The 18,513-nt window shown below is 38.0% G+C and overlaps 2 protein-coding genes across 9 annotated transcripts in view; one reads left to right on the top strand and one right to left on the bottom strand.

Annotated features, from left to right (window-relative positions):
• NDUFAF2 (NADH:ubiquinone oxidoreductase complex assembly factor 2) overlaps positions 1-18,513 on the bottom strand; it is a 250,622-nt gene that overhangs the window by 70,260 nt on the left and 161,849 nt on the right. Inside the window, exon 5 of one of the 3 annotated variants that reach the window (XM_054578384.1) lies at positions 496-2,888. The exons of the other annotated variants lie outside the window; for them this stretch is intronic. The gene's annotated coding sequence lies outside the window, so the exon portion shown is untranslated. Of the gene's footprint in view, positions 1-495; positions 2,889-18,513 lie in introns of those variants that run through there. 3 annotated transcript variants of the gene reach the window in all.
• Positions 11,686-15,426, top strand: SMIM15 (small integral membrane protein 15). Of its 6 annotated transcripts, none has more exons than XM_054578391.1 (3): positions 11,686-11,726; positions 12,885-13,022; positions 13,917-15,426. In XM_054578391.1, exon 3 carries the CDS (start codon positions 13,944-13,946, stop codon positions 14,166-14,168), a length of 225 nt encoding a protein of 74 aa, XP_054434366.1. In that variant the 5' UTR covers positions 11,686-11,726; positions 12,885-13,022; positions 13,917-13,943; the 3' UTR covers positions 14,169-15,426. The 6 variants fall into 6 exon arrangements, with proteins under 6 accessions (XP_054434366.1, XP_054434368.1, XP_054434362.1 ...); XM_054578393.1 differs by lacking the exon at positions 11,686-11,726 and adding an exon at positions 11,762-11,837; XM_054578387.1 differs by lacking the exon at positions 11,686-11,726 and adding an exon at positions 11,776-11,921.

Raw genomic sequence — 18,513 nt, 5'->3', positions numbered from 1 at the left:
ATAGGACTCTCTTGTTCCTACGGGTGTTAATGAGCCAGCTCTGCGGCTGCTTCCCTTACCTGGCCTGCAGGGAAGAGATACCACCAGACTTCTTAGTGATGCTGGTGCCGCTCTCACCAGGGCTTTCCTGGTGGCATTGGGAGAATAGTCTATCCTCTGGGCCTTCTCATGAAGCATTATCCATTCAGCATGCCCATTTCCCTTAGCTCTTTTTTCAAAGAATACATTTATTGATTTTAGGGGGCAGGGGGTCGAGAGAGAGAGAAACATCAACTGGTTGCCTCCCATACATGCCTTGACCGGGGTCTGAACCCACGACCTAGTCACATGCCCAGACTGGGAATCAAACCACCAACCTCTCGGTGTACATGGCGATGTTCCATCCAACTGAGCCACACTGGCCAGGGCTCCTTCAGCTCTTTACCCATTCCTCTACAGTCTGCCACAGCAACTCATTTTGTTTTTATTATAATTTTATTTTTCAATTACAGCTTGTGTTCAACACTATTTTGTATTAGACTCAGGTGTACAGCACAGCAGAGACATTCATATAGGTTAAAAAGTGTTCCCTTTGATAATTACAAGTGCCCACTTGGCAACATGTTATTACAATATTGTTAACTATGTTCTCTATGCTTTACTTTACATCCCATGCCAATTTTGTAACTACCAAATTAGTACTACTTAATCCCATCACCTATTTCACCTGCCCCAACACCCTTCCCCGCTTGCCTGTCAGTTTGTTCTCTGTATCTATGTCTGTCTAAACTAAAATTTTTAATTTATTTTGTTATTTAGATTCCACATATAAGTGACATCAAATGGTATTTATTCTCTCTGTCTGGCTTACTGCACTTAGCATAATACTCTCTAGTTCCATCCATACTGCCACAAATGACAAGATTTCATTCTTTTTTTTTTTTATGACTGAGTAATATTCCATTGTATATATGTACCACTGCTTTTTATCCACTCACGTACTGATGGGCACTTAGGCTACTTCCAAATCTCAGCTACTGTGAATAATGCTGCAATGAATATATGGGTGCATATATTCTTTTGAATTAGGGTTTCAGGTTTCTGTATTTCCAGAAGTGGAATCGCTGGGTCATAAGGCAGTTCCATTTTTAGTTTTTTGAGTGAATTTCATGCTTTCCACAGTGGCTGCACCAATTTGCATTTCCTCTGGAAGTGCACAAGGGTTCCCTTTTCTCCACATCCTTGCCAACACTTTGTTGATTGATGATATGCATTCTGACAGGTATGAGGTGATATCTCATTGTGGTTTTAATTTGCATTTCTCTGAGGGTTAATGACATTGCACATCTTTTCATATCTCTATTGGTCATCTGTATGCCCTCTTTGGAGAAGTGTATATTCACAGACATTTTTCACTTTGCTGAGATTGGCTGTTTTTGCCATTTCTTTTTCTTTGACTTGAAAAATGATGTTTTTGTCATTTCTAAAAGCCATCCCAGTAGCAAGTTTTCCCCCACCATTAGGGTCTGTTTTAGTCCATTTGGGCTGGTATAACAGAATACCATAAACTGGGTGGCTTAAACAACAACATTTATTTCCCACAGATCTGGAGAGTGGGAAGTCCAAGAACAAGAAGCTGGCCGATATGGTGCCTCATGAGAGCCCACTACCTGGCTGATAGGCTTTTTGCTGTGCTTCACATGGTGGAAGGGGCAAGGAGGCTCTCTTTTATAAGGCACTAATCCCACTTGTAAAGGCGCTACTCTCATGAATTAATCTCCTTCCAAAGGCCTCATTTCCAAATACCATCACACTGAGGATTAGGTCAATATGTCAATATGGGGGAGATACATTTAGTCTATAACAAAATTCTTCCATATCTGAAAAAGTGCTCCCAAACTACCAAATTTCTGTTCATCCAACCTCACGTTCTGGCCCCCCTTGAACGCCTTCATTATCCAATCCTAGGTGTGCAAAAACTTCAGTTTAATGTAGTTCCATTTGTTTTTCTTTTGTTTCCCTTGCCTAAGAAGGTATATCAGAGAAAGTACTGCTACCAGCAATGTCTGAGACTTTACTGCCTATGTTTTCTTCTATGATTTTTATCATTTCTAGTCTGACATATAAGTCTTTGATCCATTTTGAATTTATTCATGTGTGTGGTGTAAGACATGGTCATTTCATTCTTATGCACATATCTGTCCAATTTTCTCAACACCATTTATTGAATAAACTATCTTTAGCCCATTATATGTGCATGCTGCCTCTGTGGAATATTAATTGACTATAATGGTGTGGGTTTCTTCTGGGCTCTCTATTCTGTTTCATTGATCTATGTGTCTGTTTTGATGCCAGTAACATGCTGTTTTGATTACTGTGGCCTTATAGTATAGTTTGATATTAGGTAGCATGATTTCTCCAACTTTGTTCTTCTTTCTCAGGATTGCTGTTGCTATTTGGGGCCTTTTGCAGTCCCATATAGATTTTTGAAATATTTGGTCTAGTTCTGCGAAATATGTCATTGGTATCTATATAGGAATTGTGTTGAATCTATACACTGCTTTGGGTAGTATGAATATTTTAATGGTATTAATTCTCTCCATCCACAAGCATGGTATATACTTCCACTTATTTGTATCTTCAATTTCTTTCTTCAGTGTCTTAGAATTTTCTGAGTATAGGTCTTTTATATCCTTGGTTAGATTTATTCCTAGGTATTTTACTCTTTTTGAAGCAATTGTGAATGGGATCATTTTCTTAATTTCCATTCCTGATAGTTCATTATTGGGATATAAAAGAAGAATTGATTTCTGGATATTAATTTTGTATCCTGGTATTTTACTGAGTTCATTTATAAGTTCTAGTAGCTTCTTGGTGGAATCTTTAGGTTTCTCTCAATATCATGTCATCTGCAACAATCAACAAAATAAAAAGACAATACATCTGATAAGGGGTTAATATCCAAAACTCATAAAGAACTTACAATAGTAAACACACATAAAAACAAACAATCCAATCAAAATATCGGCAAAGGACTGAATATGCACTTCTCCAAAGAAGACATACATTAGGGAAATGCAAATTAAAACCACAATGAAATTCCACCTCACACCTGTCAGAATGTCTATCATCAATCAATCAACAAATAACAAGTGCTGGTGAGGGTGTAGAGAAAGGGGAACCCTTTTACCCTGTTGGTGGGAATGCAGATTGCTGCAGCCACTGTGGAAGAAAGTAGTATGGAGCTTATTCAAAAAATTAAAACTGGAATTGCCTTATGACTTAGCAATTCTACTTCTGGGAATTTATCTGAAGAAAGCAAAACACTAATTCGAAAGAATATAAGCACCCCTATGTTCACTGCAGCATTATTTATAATAGCCATGATTTGGGTGCAGCCCAAGTGCTCATCAGATGAGTGGATAAAACAACTATGGTACTTTTACACAATGGAATACAACTTGGCTGTAAAAAATAAAATTTTACCCTTTGCAATAGCATGGATAGACCTGGAGAACATTATGTTAAGTGAAATAAACCAGTCAGAAGACAAATACCGTATGATTTCACTCATAAGTGGAATCCAATGAACAAACTGGATTAGCAAGCAAAATAGACAGACTGACAGAGAACATGACATCTCTGGGACAGGAAGTTAGAGGGTGGAGGGATCAAGCAAAAAAAAAAAAATTCTTGGAGGTGGTAACAGTGTGGGGAGGGGCGTGGGTGGAGATGGAAGAGGGTGTTACGTGATAAATGGTAATGGAAAAAATACAATAAAAATAAATTTAAAAAAGAAATCCAATTCTAGGAGTCCTCCCCTGTTTCTTGTCAAAATATGCCAGTTAAACCTTGCATATTTTTAGGGGAATAGCCTCCTTTGCTGGGATATAACCCAGTTATTGGCTTGGTTATTAGCTCGTAGCCAGAAAAGGAGAGGGGCAGCATAGGGAAGGAAGCTATTGCCTTATGGGCAAGGAGCTTCCACAGCACCTTCCAGCACATCAAACAAGCTCATTTTCACTAGAGAAGGGCTACCTGTGCAGCCCCTAAGGGTCCAGAGGGACACCCGTCCAGATGACCTTATCCCATGTTTAGGATCCTGGGTTTCCTTGACTTCACACTGATAGTCCTGCCTTGCCTATGCCTTCCAATGCTCACATGTCTCTGGAGCTCGGTGACTCCAACAATTAGCGAGCTCTTCGGCCTACGGTTCAACGGAGTCTGTCCTTCCAATACAGGTGATAAAGACATCTCTATAAGCTACCACAGCGACTCTTCAGCTCTCACACTTGGCTATTAACTGCTTATTAACAGCCCTGCACACCTACCACAACTCCCCTCCACAGGGACACTGTCCCAGGCCAAGGCTGGTGAATTAATCTGCAGCCTTATGCCAGAGGGCAGTGAGCGCCCCACTGGCCAGCCAGGGTGGCATCTTCAGATTGGGTAATGGATGAGCCTGCTCAAAATCCCGATCTTACCATCCCCAAAGCAAAGATGGGATTAAAGGTTTAGGATTTTTATTACAAGCAATACTTGAAAGAGAAAATGAGGAGAAAGCTGTTCAAGACTAGGCGGACTGTCACACCACGACGGAAGTCCGACCCCAAGTGAGAGAGGAAAAGGGCTGGGTGGAGGTGCCCTGGGTTACCATGCAGTTTAAGGAAGGCTTGGTAAAGCAGCGGAGGTAGTCTTTGAGCCCTAGTTGGCCATCAGAGGACTTCCAGAAACAGGGTTGTCTTAGTATCTCTGTCACATTTAGTCAGCAAGCTGTGAAGAATTAAAGGCCTTGGCACAAACGTAGTGATGGATTTCAGGGCACAGCTGCTGCGGCCTTTGGTCAATTAGGTTCCTTGCTGTGCGGGTTTGTGAGGTGCATTCTCATAGCTACGTCATCATCTAGCAAGAGGCAGAGCTGGAATTCAAACCAGGTACTTTGATTCCAGGGACTATACTACAACCACTGCACTAAGAAGCAATCTCTTAAGGCGGCAGAGGTCTGACATAAATGGTCCTCTATCACTTGGAAGACTTATATGGCAGGTTGGGCCAGACTGGTAAGAATCATTAGGCTCCTCTAAGGAGTCTGTACTTCATTCTATGGACAATAAAGTGGAGGAGAAGGGTACATCACAGATTAATGTATATGAATATATCCCATATGCACTGCATACACACATGAATAATTTACAGACCCATATGTAACTTTAGTTTCCTGTGTTATAAAAGGGTTTAGCAGACTTGAAAACAGCTGCCACACTGATTCCAGGATTGCACATATCGTAAGATGTATCACTCTGCACATATGGTAAGACGGTCAAAAGGTGCTGACAAAGCATTCATACCATTTATGGTAGAAAAATTTGAAAAAATAGACATTTTCTATCACTCTTTATAAAAAAGTCTTACTATCGTGTAAGGCAACCAAAAATTCATTTAATTTTTACTACTGTATTACCAGTATTGAAAATCCTGTATCTTCTACTATTTTTATTCAGAAGCACTCTTTCCACTTATGCTGTGTGTCAAACAGGCATTTAGAGGTTAAATGAGGAACTTAACTACTATTAATGACATAATTCCCTGGGAATCAGAGTGCGCCCCCAACAATCAACTTACAAATGAATTTTAGAACACAAACTCTTATTAAAAGGGGGCTACATGTTTATTCATTAACTAGTTAGTGTTGCAAAAAACAGGTATTATCAACCCTATTTTATAGACATGGGAACCTAGGCACATAAATACTAAATGGTTTCTTTGGTCCATATAATGAGATCAAATATAAATCTAGAACTGGAGATTAAATCAGATTCTCATACACCTTTATTCATTACTAATAAAAGTCCACAAATGCAGTATTGCCCTGCAACAGAATATTAAAACCTAGAGATGAAAAGAATCCCCAGAGACTACTGGTCCAGCTTCCTGTATGGAGGCAGTATTATTATCTGCTTATAGTGAACAGAAGAGTATTTAATCAAGGTCAAATTTAAATATTAAGGAAAACTCCAAATTCAATGCCTCCAGAAACTCATCATATGGACCACTGTTATTTATTATACTTCAGGAGGACGTATGTGAATCAGAATGGAGTTTTTGGATTTCAGGTGGTTTCACTTCCTAACTTAAGCCACTTCTGGGTATTCACCTGAAGAAATCCAAAATACTAATTTTTAAAAGATATATGCACCAGTTATGTTCATTGCAACATTATTTAAAATAGCCAAATGTGGAAGCAACTTAAGTGTTCATGAATAGATGAGTGGATAAAAAAGGAGTGGTACATATATATAATGGAGTATTACTCAGCCATAAAAAAGAGTGAAATCTTACCATCTGCAACAACATGAATGGACCCAGAGGGTATTATGCTGAGTGAAGTAAATCAGACAAAAAAGGACAAATGCCATTGTGATTTCCCACAACAAACAAAACAGAAACAAACTTACAGATACAGAGAACAAACTGATGGTTGTCTGATGGAGGGGGATTGGAGGGATGGGTGAAAAAGGTAAAAGGGATCAAGTACAAAATACTAGTTACAAAAATAGTCACAGGGATGTAGAGTACAGCGTAGGGAATACAGTCACTTATGCTGTAATTAACTATGTATGGTCCCAGAGGAGTACTAGACTTATTAGTGTTATCACTTTGTAAGGTATATAAATGTCTAATCACTACATTGTAAACATGAAACTAATCTAATATTGTATGTCAACTGTAACTGAAATATAAATTTAAAAATTAAATTAAAATTTTAAAAAGTGGCTTCCAAAACTTTTTCAGAACCATATTCTAGCCTACCTTAAATGGCATTTTATATAAAATGGCACTGTATGACACAAAGGACAATGTTCTTGAAAACAGAGTAAATATGATTAACATGTTTTATATGGTTACTCTCAATAGCTTGCTTAGGTGAAGGTGAAAGGTGTCAAATTAAAATCTACTTAGTGAAGGTGAAGCTGCTCAGGGCTGTTCCCGCAATACATATTGCTTTTACCTTGAAGAATTCTTACACCATATATAGTTTTTTCCAAATGAATGGCAATTCTTATTTAATAATTAGATGATGCCAGGACAGAAATAAAAGGTGACTTGACATAGCTAATATAATTACATCATTTAGAGATAGGCCTAATATTTGAGCTTTTAGATTCAGCAAGAAAGCTGAGTGTTTCTCAAACCTCTAACAGGACTGCAAACCAAGGCTTCAGAAAGATTTGCTGGGAATTCTACCCTCTCAAAAGGGTGCCATTCTAACTATAGGGAATTAGTTTGCTGCAAGTGCATATATAGTACCTTCTGGAGATAAAGTATTGTAAAGGTAAATAATTTCAGTGTTTAAAAGCAGAAACACCCAATTTTCAGTATTATGTGAAAAAAATTCTATAAATTATTCAAAGCAGCAATATATAACCATCTGTATTAACTGTGCTCAAACACACTAAAATGTTTCTAAAATGCATAGAAAAGGCCAGGAACAGCAAGGAATAATCAACGAGAGGAGCATCTGCTATCTAACTTCAGTATTTCTCCTGCAATCTGCATTGGGAATCATAAACCTGGAAAATATCTAGAGAAGGCATCTAGCCCACATACACACTCATACCCCACTTTCAAATATCTCTGTTTAGATCTCGAGAATAGCTTGTTCTTATCTTATTTCTCAGCACCTACAGTCTATGACCAATTCCTTTTATCTTATCAATGCAGATGAGGAATAACTACATTCCTAGTACATACTTTTACATGCTTGAAAATCTTTAAGCAACTAGCCTTCTTTTATTAACAAGCTACCACGATTATACTATAGTCACCTTTCCCCAAACACCTTATTTGCTAATCTTTAGACCTCTTCTTACTGGGACATCCCTTACTACTTTCCAAACCTACTACAACAATTTGGTACTTTAATATGAGCATTACAAGTTCCCAGAATTTACATTATTTCATGATTTGTTCAAACACTAACAGTTTTATTTTTTAAGTAGCAATGTTCCAACTTGGAATCAATTAGTCAAAACAATATTCTTGGTTCTGGGGTAACCAATCTCATATAATTTATATTCTAGTGGGAAAAACAGACAATAAACCAGTAAACAAATAAGATGTCAAATTGAGGTTCTTGAAAAAAAAAAAGTGATAGGGGCAGAGAGGGTTATTGTGAGGAGGAAGGCAGCAGCTCTGCAAAAATATGAGACTAATGTTCCAAGCAAGCTTTGGCCAAAGTAGGTCTAAATAGTTATCTTGCTATATATATTTATATGCATTCCTTCTGAATTAGATAACGTTGCACTGCTCCCTACTGCATCTTGTTATTTTAAAGACTAATTCTATCTTTTAAAAGTGCTTTGTTACCTCCTTAGTTGGGAAAGCCCACAAGTTTTCAAGAAGCATGCCTTAAACAAGTATTTCATAATATTACATTTAAAAAGGGTGAAAAATAACAATATTTGAAAAAAATTCTACTGGATAGGTCTGTATTGCTAGAAAATAATTTGGTCATAGTTTGTAGGCAAACAGGCTGGAAGCAAAACGGCAAAGTAGGATCCATTCAGAAGACTGAAGAGAGGAAGGAGTCACTGATCGGTTGGTCTAATAGTGAAAGGGCCCAACAAGGAAGTTAGAGGTTGGTAGACAGTTCATGTACATGAGATGAAGTGGCAAATCAACTGTCAAGGTTGTAGAGAATCTTCTGCACCTCAACACCATTGGAGACATTATGCCACCACCTGGGCAACAGGCAATTTTGAAGTATAGGAAGATTTTAGCTATGATTATCAGTTAATTAACAATTTTAGAATGAAAAAACATACTCATTTTATGAAATCAGCATTTTTGCCAACTCTTTGCACATTAAAAAAAGACCAGGGATTTTGTCAGACGTGCTTAGAATCCCACTGTGCTTTGTGAGTCTCTGGCTCCTTTTCTGTAAAATGGGTATAAGAATACTATTGCAGGGGGTTGTCTAGCCTCAGGATTAGTGATGATAGATATGAAGCATGCAGCTCGGTTCCTGGTACATAGTGAGAACTCAGAATAGCTTTAAAAAAATTATTTTTCTTCAGTTTGATCTTCTAAATATCACTAAAACTTATTATTACTTTTTAATCATATAAATATACTAAGGAATGTTTACATTGTATATCTATGAAAGAAAAAACTCACAAAATAAAACTTAAGAAAGAAACCAATTCCATCAAAATAAGTCAAATATGTGAAGTGTTACTGCATGGAAATAAGGAAAATGTTGAACAGGTAAGAAAACTCTCAAAATACTTAGTCAGGTCTAGATTATTATACCAGAATGTTATTCAGGTTTCACTCATTCACTACTTTCATAGGAGTCAGGGTGAAATGTAACTTTCTACTATCCAAGGGGAAAATACATGGAACAAACACATGACAAAACTAAGAATTAACTTTTTAAGAGGAAAAAACTGTTACTATTTTGTAAGACTCCATTTTCAAAATATAATTGCAACAAAGCAGCCATTTTCAACCTTATTCATATGTCATGGCAGACACAAACATTACTGAAACTGCGGCACACCAAAATCAGGTGTTGCATGTTTTAAAAATTCATGCTGGTACAAAGGTTGAAAATCACTGCAACAAAGTAACTAGTGCAGATGGGGCTGGTGATGTGATATGCTACACAGAAATTATTCCAATGGAAAGACAAATCCTCCTTAATTAAGTGTAAGGTTTAGTTATCAATATTTGGTTAGTTACATGGATAAGATTTTATTTCTTAAAAATAAATACAGGCCAACCTTATTTCCTTCTTATTCTAAGTTAGTATTCTGAAAGATACTTGAAGAGAATTAAAACCCAATTGAGGACTTCTTAAATAAAGAATAAGACCTTAAGAAAACTGGCTATGATGTTTCCACTAAATTCCTTATTCTGCTGCTGTTTATGAGGCATGAGTCAGAACACTGGCCAAATCCAGTTCAACTGACACTACTTTAACGCTGAAAAAACACCCAAGTTAACCTAGTACACTTTCTACAAACAGAAGAGGAAGCAGGCTCGGAGTGACTTAAAGTATACAGATCAGCAGCAACAAGTGAATTTCAACTCACAGACGCAGACTTTCACTAAAGAAAGAACCACCCTGGGCAGCACCTCTCATTAACGCAATGAGGGGCTCAGCCCGCCGCTCCCGGCGCGACCCCGCCCCCGCCCCCGCCCCCGCAGCCCGCCCTGGAACGGGACGAGAGCTCAGGAGTACGGGACTGAAAGCGTGGTCTAACCCTAGGGCCCAAGAGCTACAGCGTTTCCTCCTCCTGTGCAAAATCTTCTGGAACAAGACTCCCTGCGTGTTTAACAAGGGATGCAGCAGAGCAAACTACTGGGGAGGCAGTGCCTGGGGACACTGTCTCTCCACCTTAGCTTTGTAATAAAGGATGTTCAAATAAATCCTGACCGCTTCCTGAAATTATTATTGGGGAAAGCTTCAAAGTTCATATAACATTACCTCCAGCAAGTAAAGTTTTCAGTTCACACAATCCAGTGACTGTTTTTGTGTTTTTTTTTCTGGCTACTACAGGTACAGGCCAGATCCAGCAGCACAAGCGTTGAAACCATCACCCAAGTCTTTAAACAAGAATGAGTAAGGAAACAACTGCTGCTAATACAACATACAAACACTAACCTATGCCCAACGAAATTATTTTAGATTATTTGCCAAAAGCCCGGTCCCTGGTAAACAAGAGTTAATGTTGTTATACCTAAACTAGTTATACATGTTACAGCTTGCTCCTCAAAGACAACATTCTATGGTCTTTCAAGAATAAAAACCTGCTTTATTTGTCATACAACAATCAAGAGGTCTTGCAACATTTGCTAAAGTAGTCAAACAGAGCAGTTCAGTGCAAGCAATCACAAAATTTGGTCACCAACCAAACCAGAGCTAATCTTTCAGTTCCTGTAGATTAGAAGACAATATTAACTCACTCCTTCTGCTTGTTGACTTTTGTGTCCCTTTATTTGTGTACTGAAAGAACAAGCGCCTCTGTGGGAACTCGATGCCCAGTATTAATTACTTATCGTTTACTTTGGGCAAATATCGATCATTCTTTTGTGACATGTTAGGTTCTTAAATTAAAAACAAACAACAACAAAAAGCCCTCCTCACATTGCATGGCTGCACTTTTCCCTTAGTAACTAGATTCGGTGCCTCCACCGGGGTCTCCTCTACGTTAGGCTTTAACTGCAGTCCAACGAGAGCAGCCAAGGGTGGCCTGTGAATCCGGAGAAACTCGCCAGAATCCTGCAGGAGTCGTTGCGGGACCCTCACCTTGACTGTGGGGACCAACTCCTTTCTTGCCGACGCTCTTTGGTCTGAGTTTCCAGGGGCCTCAGACCTCCCCCACCGGGGCCCTCCATCACCTGGCTCCAGCAGGGAAGGGGGGCTGTTCCCCGGCTGGCCTAGGGAGCAAAGGTGGAAGACTGCAGAGGATCCGGACCCATTCCCGGAGGCCTGAGCCCACCCGCGCCTGCACACCGGAGACCCCGGAGGTGGCCCAGGGCGGCATCACCTGCCGCTCCCGGAAACCCCGGCGCCGTCCTGGCCCCCGCCCCGCGTCCTGTAAGTCAAGGTCCCGGGACCACGCAGCAATGGCGCAGCCGGAAACTGGCCTCTCGACTTTCTCAGGCCGGATTCAGACTGGGGCGACCTGTGGGCGGGGCAGGAAAGCCGCGGCTTCCGCCTTCCTGCTTCCGGCCTGGTGGTGAGTGGCGGGTTGGGGTCCTGGGCACGATGCGCGGGAGGATGGGGGGCTGCTTCGGGGAGGGTTCGCCCTCGTGCCCGGCGGAGGCGGCCGCGGCACTGGAGAAGCGAGGTGCGGCGGGGCCTGTCCCGTGTCCCCCGGGACGGCGGCTTTGAGTCCCGCAGGGTCTGCACTCGCCGAGACCGACACCGTCGGGTGACTGTGGGCCCTCAGGGACTGGTGGCCGGGTGGGCTAACGAAGGAAGAATGAACTAGGGGGAAGCCTAAGGAAGAAGCGTAAGTGTCATCAGCTACAGCTTCAGGCGCGGGTCCGGTCCGCAGATCAAGCCCGGCGAACCCCTTACGGAAGGAAGAAGATTTCTGAAAGTGTGGGAGGTACAAGGGAGGTGTTAACCCGTTTCTTTGTGTTAATGGCTAAACTTGGCCATAAACTAGGCCCTTCACTCCCGCTTTACTCTTTATTGCAAAGTTCTTTTGCTTATCCCAGTATTTGGCATTAGTTAATTCATTGCTGGGCTGGAGAAGTTGAAACGGACGGATCACTGTAGGGCCTAGTTCCGACTGTGTAGGTGGGGCGTACGAATTTGGGGGGTGGGAAGGTGGGCTAGGATTAGGATATTTAACATCTTAGTTTAATTAGGATACAGTTAAAACCAGTGGCAATTTTCTTGAAGTGATGGGATTGTTGATGGTTTATATTTTGTTTTAGTTATCTCTTCTGATTCTTCTATGGAGAACACGAATCGTAAAATAGGGAGAAAAAACCTATAAAGAGTAAGGCGAGGTGTTTGATTTTGTAATTATGTACTTAATCGTGTAAATAAATGCTGTAACATCAGTGAGCTAACGTCTTTTTTTGTCAGTGAATTATAAAATTTATAATTGTATTGTGTAAATAAGTTACTTAGTAAAATACATGATCTCTAGTAATTAGAATTTTCTTATAGGGCATTTGCTGTTGTAGTAATTTTTTTTTTTTCAAAGTAGGAAGAAAAGATATGTATTAGATGCCTATGTTGTGCCAGGCAATTCTAGGTGTCATTTATAGGTTGCATATCTACAATTTAGAAGTTTTTCACTTAACATTGTGTTATAATTATCCTGAAAAGTGTGACTTAAACTTTTTATCCTGTTAACTATTCTTTTCAACCCATCCAGCATATAGAATATAAACCTCTCAAAGGTCTATAGTAGAGCTAAAGAAGAAGACAATCAACCAAGGGTCATCCATCTGAAACTGTAATTGGCTCACTAATAATCCCAGGACAAAGTTAGAGATCACAGCTCAAGCCTAAGGTAGATAATTTTTTAAATCCCAGCTGAAAATATAAGTGATGGTATATAAACCCATTCCTACCAAGGTATTCTAATTCTCCACTTTGAATAGAGGTTGACACAAACGTGAAAGGTAGAAAAGCCTTTGGAACAAAATAAAAAATGACACTCAGATCCACGCTATCCTCATTTGCCAGATGGCCCTCCCTTCTCCACTCAAAAGGGAACAAATGCATGGCACCTGTTATGGTTAATTTTCTCATTTTTAAATGTATTCTCATTTATTAAATTCTCTCCTCAAGTAGGAGTCCTGAAAGCTGAAAGAGGACATAAAATAACATATCACATTTTGCTTTTATCTCTTTGCATATGAATGGATATTATCGCGGCTTCTTACCTTCTCCTTTTTATTCTGGAAGTGGCCATTCATTACCTCACCTTCTCCAAGCATTACATGTACTCTGGCTTATCTTTTTCAAATACCAAATTTGATGATTTGCATTTTTGTTAATTAGTATTCAGTAGTACTAAGGCTATGTCAAAAAAATGATAAATGGGACTGAGCAGTTTCCTGGACTGATGAATAAAACTCAAGATTCTTATAAAAGTTTGCTAAAATTTATGTTGCATATAGGCAACATGTGAGAATGCATAGTCCTTATGATAGATTCCACATGGTTTTCACTTTTACCTTCTGCACCTTCACGTCTTTTAAGTGTCACTCTTCTGGTTGTCTTAACTGAATTATTCTTTGTTAACTGGTGATATTAATCTATTAAAATAGTACTAATTAGTAGTACTTTTAAAAAGCAAATAACTGAGTGACAATAAATTCTGAATTAACTGATTGTATAATGTACCTTTTTCAAAATTTGATTAACTACATATTCTTTTCTCTTGTTCTCTTTCCCCCAGCCTCCCTTTTCTAAGACCTCTACAGAGATGTTTGATATAAAGTCTTGGGCTGAGTATGTTGTGGAATGGGCTGCAAAGGATCCATATGGCTTCCTTACAACAGTTATTTTGGCCCTTACGCCATTGTTTCTAGCAAGTGCTGTACTGTCCTGGAAATTGGCCAAGATGATTGAGGCCAGGGAAAAGGAGCAAAAGAAAAAACAAAAACGTCAAGAAAATATTGCAAAAGCTAAACGACTGAAAAAGGATTGAAGAAATGAACAGGCTCTGGCACCATACAAAACTTATTTGGGAAATTATGCAGCTTTGGAAGGACCCTCTAAGGTTTCTTTTCTGGATTTATGACTACTCTGTAAACAGTCTGAGCATAAGGAAGATTCATGTTAGTTCTGACCCTTACTATAGCAACTTGGGCTTCAGTATAGAAGTCTGTTGACAGTTATGTAAATTGGCATTTATTATGCTACAGATTCTTTATAACTGACTTAGTCACTTGCCATTTTGCAGTTTATGTCCTGAAATGTAAACACCCTGTGCGGGGGGGAAATGACTCAGATTATGAACTCTGTTCACATATTGGCTCAAAATGGAATCCTATTCTGGACAAAGGAAACTAAGAATGTAAAAGTGAGAGTTATCCTGAGGTGAAAAGTGTACTTTGGCTTAAGAGAGATCCAATACATTAATTACATCTTTTATCATTATTGTTTATTTCTTAGAATCATTTCTGGCTTCCTCAAAGCAAAATATTATTAATCAATGAGTACTTCGATTTTCTGCATTTTTCTCATTTTAGCCTTTGAGATACTGGTAATTATCAGATATTCTGCCTTTTTAAAATCTAATTTTATAAAAATTATGCTAGTATCTTGACTATATAGAATACCACCTACTGGATATAACAGTTTTTGTACTTATGAACACTGCCATTTACTTAGAGATGACTTGTTGAATAGAGTAACACTGATTTAAAGCTTGCAATAAAAATGCCAAACCTTGTAGGACTTTGGAACCAGTTTATTCTTACTTATACTAAATAGAAATGTATAGTAGTTAAAATGTCTTATCTGATAATTTGCTGATTATATAGATACCACTTTTATTTTTTTATTTTTATATTTGTTTTAACTCATGGTAGTGATGTCCTAGACCAAACAAGTTCATAGTGAAAATTAAAATTCCAAATTTCTTTTAAAGAACTCTTAAAGAGTGAGTTAAGTGGTAAAGAAAGGCTTAACATTTGGAAAAATTTTTTTTGGCTTAGTAGTAATTGGGTGAAAAAGAGAAATTATGTCAAAATGAGAATGTGTTGTAATTAGAAATAAAAAGCTAAAGGATATTTCCTTTAGTTAAGTATAACTGGAACCTTTCCCTATGAAATATGGCTCTTATAAATGCATGGCCCAATAATTTTACTCACTGTTAGTATTTAATAGCTTATTGATATTTTCTCATCTCTGGTAATGAATTGTAAATTACAAAAATTGTCCAGGACCTTTAATTTAAAAATGAAAGTAGATATTGAAATAAATTTGATACTTTTTTATAAGGAGGTGCTGGGTTTTATTTTTTTGGAGGGTAATAAAACAAGTTGGATATGTTCTAAAAGTTGAGGTTAGTGTTTCTCAAATGAAAACCCAAGGACCCCTGAGAAGATTTATGGACTGGTATGAACAATTCTTACTACTATTATTTTAGGTTGTCAGTCCTACTTGATGCTATTATAATCAACACATTGCAACCCTAGGCATTGAAATAATTAATTAAGTGTTTAGTTATGGGTTAGTAATGTAAGTGACCTAGGATATGCTTTTTGTATTATTGAAATTAAAACAAAATTTTTAAAAAATGCTTAGGTATAACTACTGACCCTCATGGATCTGCAGAGACCAGTTTAAGAAAAACTAGGTTAAGATATATCTAAAATGCTTTTGGGTCTTTGCCATCAAGCTGTTAACAAAAATAATTTATATACATACATCCCGCCTTTTGCCACATTTTAAAGTGCTATAGCAAAAGATAGACTCATCACAATCCTCAGGTATCTACTAAAGCTGTGGCTTCATTGGTTCTGCTGTAAAAATGTAAAGGTATTTATTTAACTGATATCTTTTTCAAAATTTAAAGTCTTAACATGCCAATTTTAAATTTGTTTGGCATATACCATTCGTTGTTTCTTCAGATTTTCCAAACATTTATGGCGCCTTTTTATACATGTGAGGTCAACAGGTTTGACAATATTTGTGTGGGGGTGGGGGGAAGGGCCGCAGTGGGGCGAGGAAGAGACTATTGTGAGATTTGTGATTCTTCAGAAAAATCAATCTTTTGTAACAAATAATACCATGTTATGGTATTATTTTTAATACCCTGTTTAAAGAATCCCATTTACTAGTACCCAGAATTCTTTTAAAATTTGCCAATTTATTTATATTGTTTGAAGTTTTGAGAAGTGATATAATCAATTACCGTTTTTGGCTGGTTTTAGGGGGAAAAAACTAGACAGGCTGCCTGTAACAAATATTTAACCCCTCTGCCCCCCACCCCACAACACACACACACACACATACACAGTTTGCATGTCAGAATTTGATCCATGGGATAGTATCCATGTGATAAACTTCAGCATGTTATTACTGTATTAGATGTGCAAGAGCATATTTTTTTTAATTTCTTGAAATTAAGCATAGTGGAAATAAGCTTAGGAAGCTATCTATGAGCTGGAAACCCCAATGTTGAAATAAATTATAGTTAACACCCATTCTTTTCTTATAGATGAAGTAAGGGAAAATGACAGGGGGCACTTTACACCTCATGTGGTTTTAAATTAGAGAAAGTTTGAGTCCTGTTTAGGAATGACTTTTTATGCTTGCAACTAATTGGTTATAAGATCACTTTGATTTACTTCATATCTGGAATAAATATGTAAGGGCAAATTCTTTACTTCTCAAATATTAGAAGAGATTCAATGTTCAAATACTGAAAGTTTTGGAAACACAAGGTAAAATTTAGGATTTATTCCTGTGTGGTATCGGAGTCCTTTAACTTAATTTGATTACCATAGACTCTCCTCACCTCTATTTTTTTCTTCAGTACAAAGTTTGAAAAAGCTTTGGCTGAAGAAATTTAGGTTTCATTTTAAGTAGTGGCTTTAAGAAAATATAATGGTACGGGTTTGGGGATGATTAAAAAATAAAAATAGAGAAGGAAAGACAAGTACCATATGATTTCACTCACTCGTGGAATCTAATGAACAATATGAACTAACAAGCAAATTAAACACAGACTCATGGAGAGTAGGATGATAGCTGTGGGGGCAGGGAGGGGACCTGGGGGTGAGTGGAGGGATTTAGCGAAAGAAATTCCTCAAGGATACTGACAACAGTGGTGCTTGGGATGGGCGGGGAGGGGGAGTAGAAGAAGGTAAAGGGGAGGTAAATGGTGATGGCTGGAGACTTGGGGTGGTGAGAATACGGTACAGATGATGTGGAATTGTGTATCTAAAACCTGTATAATACTGTTAGCCAGTGTCACCCCAATACATTCAATAGAAAGGGAAAAATGTTTATTCATCATGTAAAAAAAATAAAAAAGTGACAGCCAGAAATCTGTTAGTAAAAATGGGAATGGAAAAGGATAATAGATAATGGGGAAAAATTATTTCTGTTAGGCTAGATTTACATGATTAAACTCAACCTGACCAGTGTGGCTCAGTAGGTTAGGTATCATTCCACAGAGCAAAGCGTTGCCAGTTTGATTCTTGGTCAGGGCCTATGTCTGGGTAGGGGGTTCGGTTCTCGGTTTGGGAGCATACAGAGGCAACTTATGTTTTCTCTCATTGAAGTTTCTCCTCTCCCTCCCATCCCTCTCTCTAAAAATACGTAAGTAAATAAATCTTTACATGCAACAGCCAACACATTTTCTATACTGGAGCTGTTTGTATAATGTTATAAGCCCATTATTGATGTGAAAATATGCTTTATGCATGTATTGTAGAGGCATACGAAATCAGGATTTACTTCTGAGAAAGTACTTAATGTATATATGATACTGTACTTATTTAAAATGAACATCTTTTGAAATTTAAAAGCATGCATAGGTTTGAAGTCTGTCTTTAAGAAATGAAAAACATTTTCATTTAAAAAATATAAATGCCCAAAATGTAATTTTTTAAAATATGAAATATTGTGGACAGGATAATATGTTACTTAACACTTAAATCTGCTTTGCATGCGTCTGGTCAAAAGCCAAGTATAATGAAAAGATAGGCCAAGATTTACAGTTCAGAGTTAAATGTAAGACATTTAACTCTGTTCTGATACTACATAACAGTTCAACTGGTCATCCTAAAAATGGTAGCTTTGAGGAAAGCACTGTTTATAGGATGGGTTCCTATAAACTTCCCCACCTGTCAACATCACTGAAAGGGCATACTCTACTAAGGATGGTGTGGGCCAGTACCGTCTTACTATAAGATAAGACATTTTTCCATGAGGGCACAGTTGAAATACTTTTTTTGCTGCTTATGTAAAATGTCTTAACTGAAAACTATATTAAAATCAATGTAAATTCTGTCATGTTAAAATATCTATAAATGTTT

This window comes from Pteronotus mesoamericanus, unplaced genomic scaffold, assembly GCF_021234165.1.
Source record: "Pteronotus mesoamericanus isolate MK-2021 breed Mesoamerican mustached bat unplaced genomic scaffold, CSHL_Meso_final contig_50, whole genome shotgun sequence".
Classification (NCBI taxonomy): domain Eukaryota; kingdom Metazoa; phylum Chordata; class Mammalia; order Chiroptera; family Mormoopidae; genus Pteronotus; species Pteronotus mesoamericanus.
This window is presented reverse-complemented; position numbering and strand designations above follow the sequence as displayed.

Bases quoted from the DNA above. Each gene is read 5' to 3' on its own strand.
- SMIM15 (XM_054578391.1), top strand. From the start codon at position 13,944: ATGTTTGATATAAAGTCTTGGGCTGAGTATGTTGTGGAATGGGCTGCA.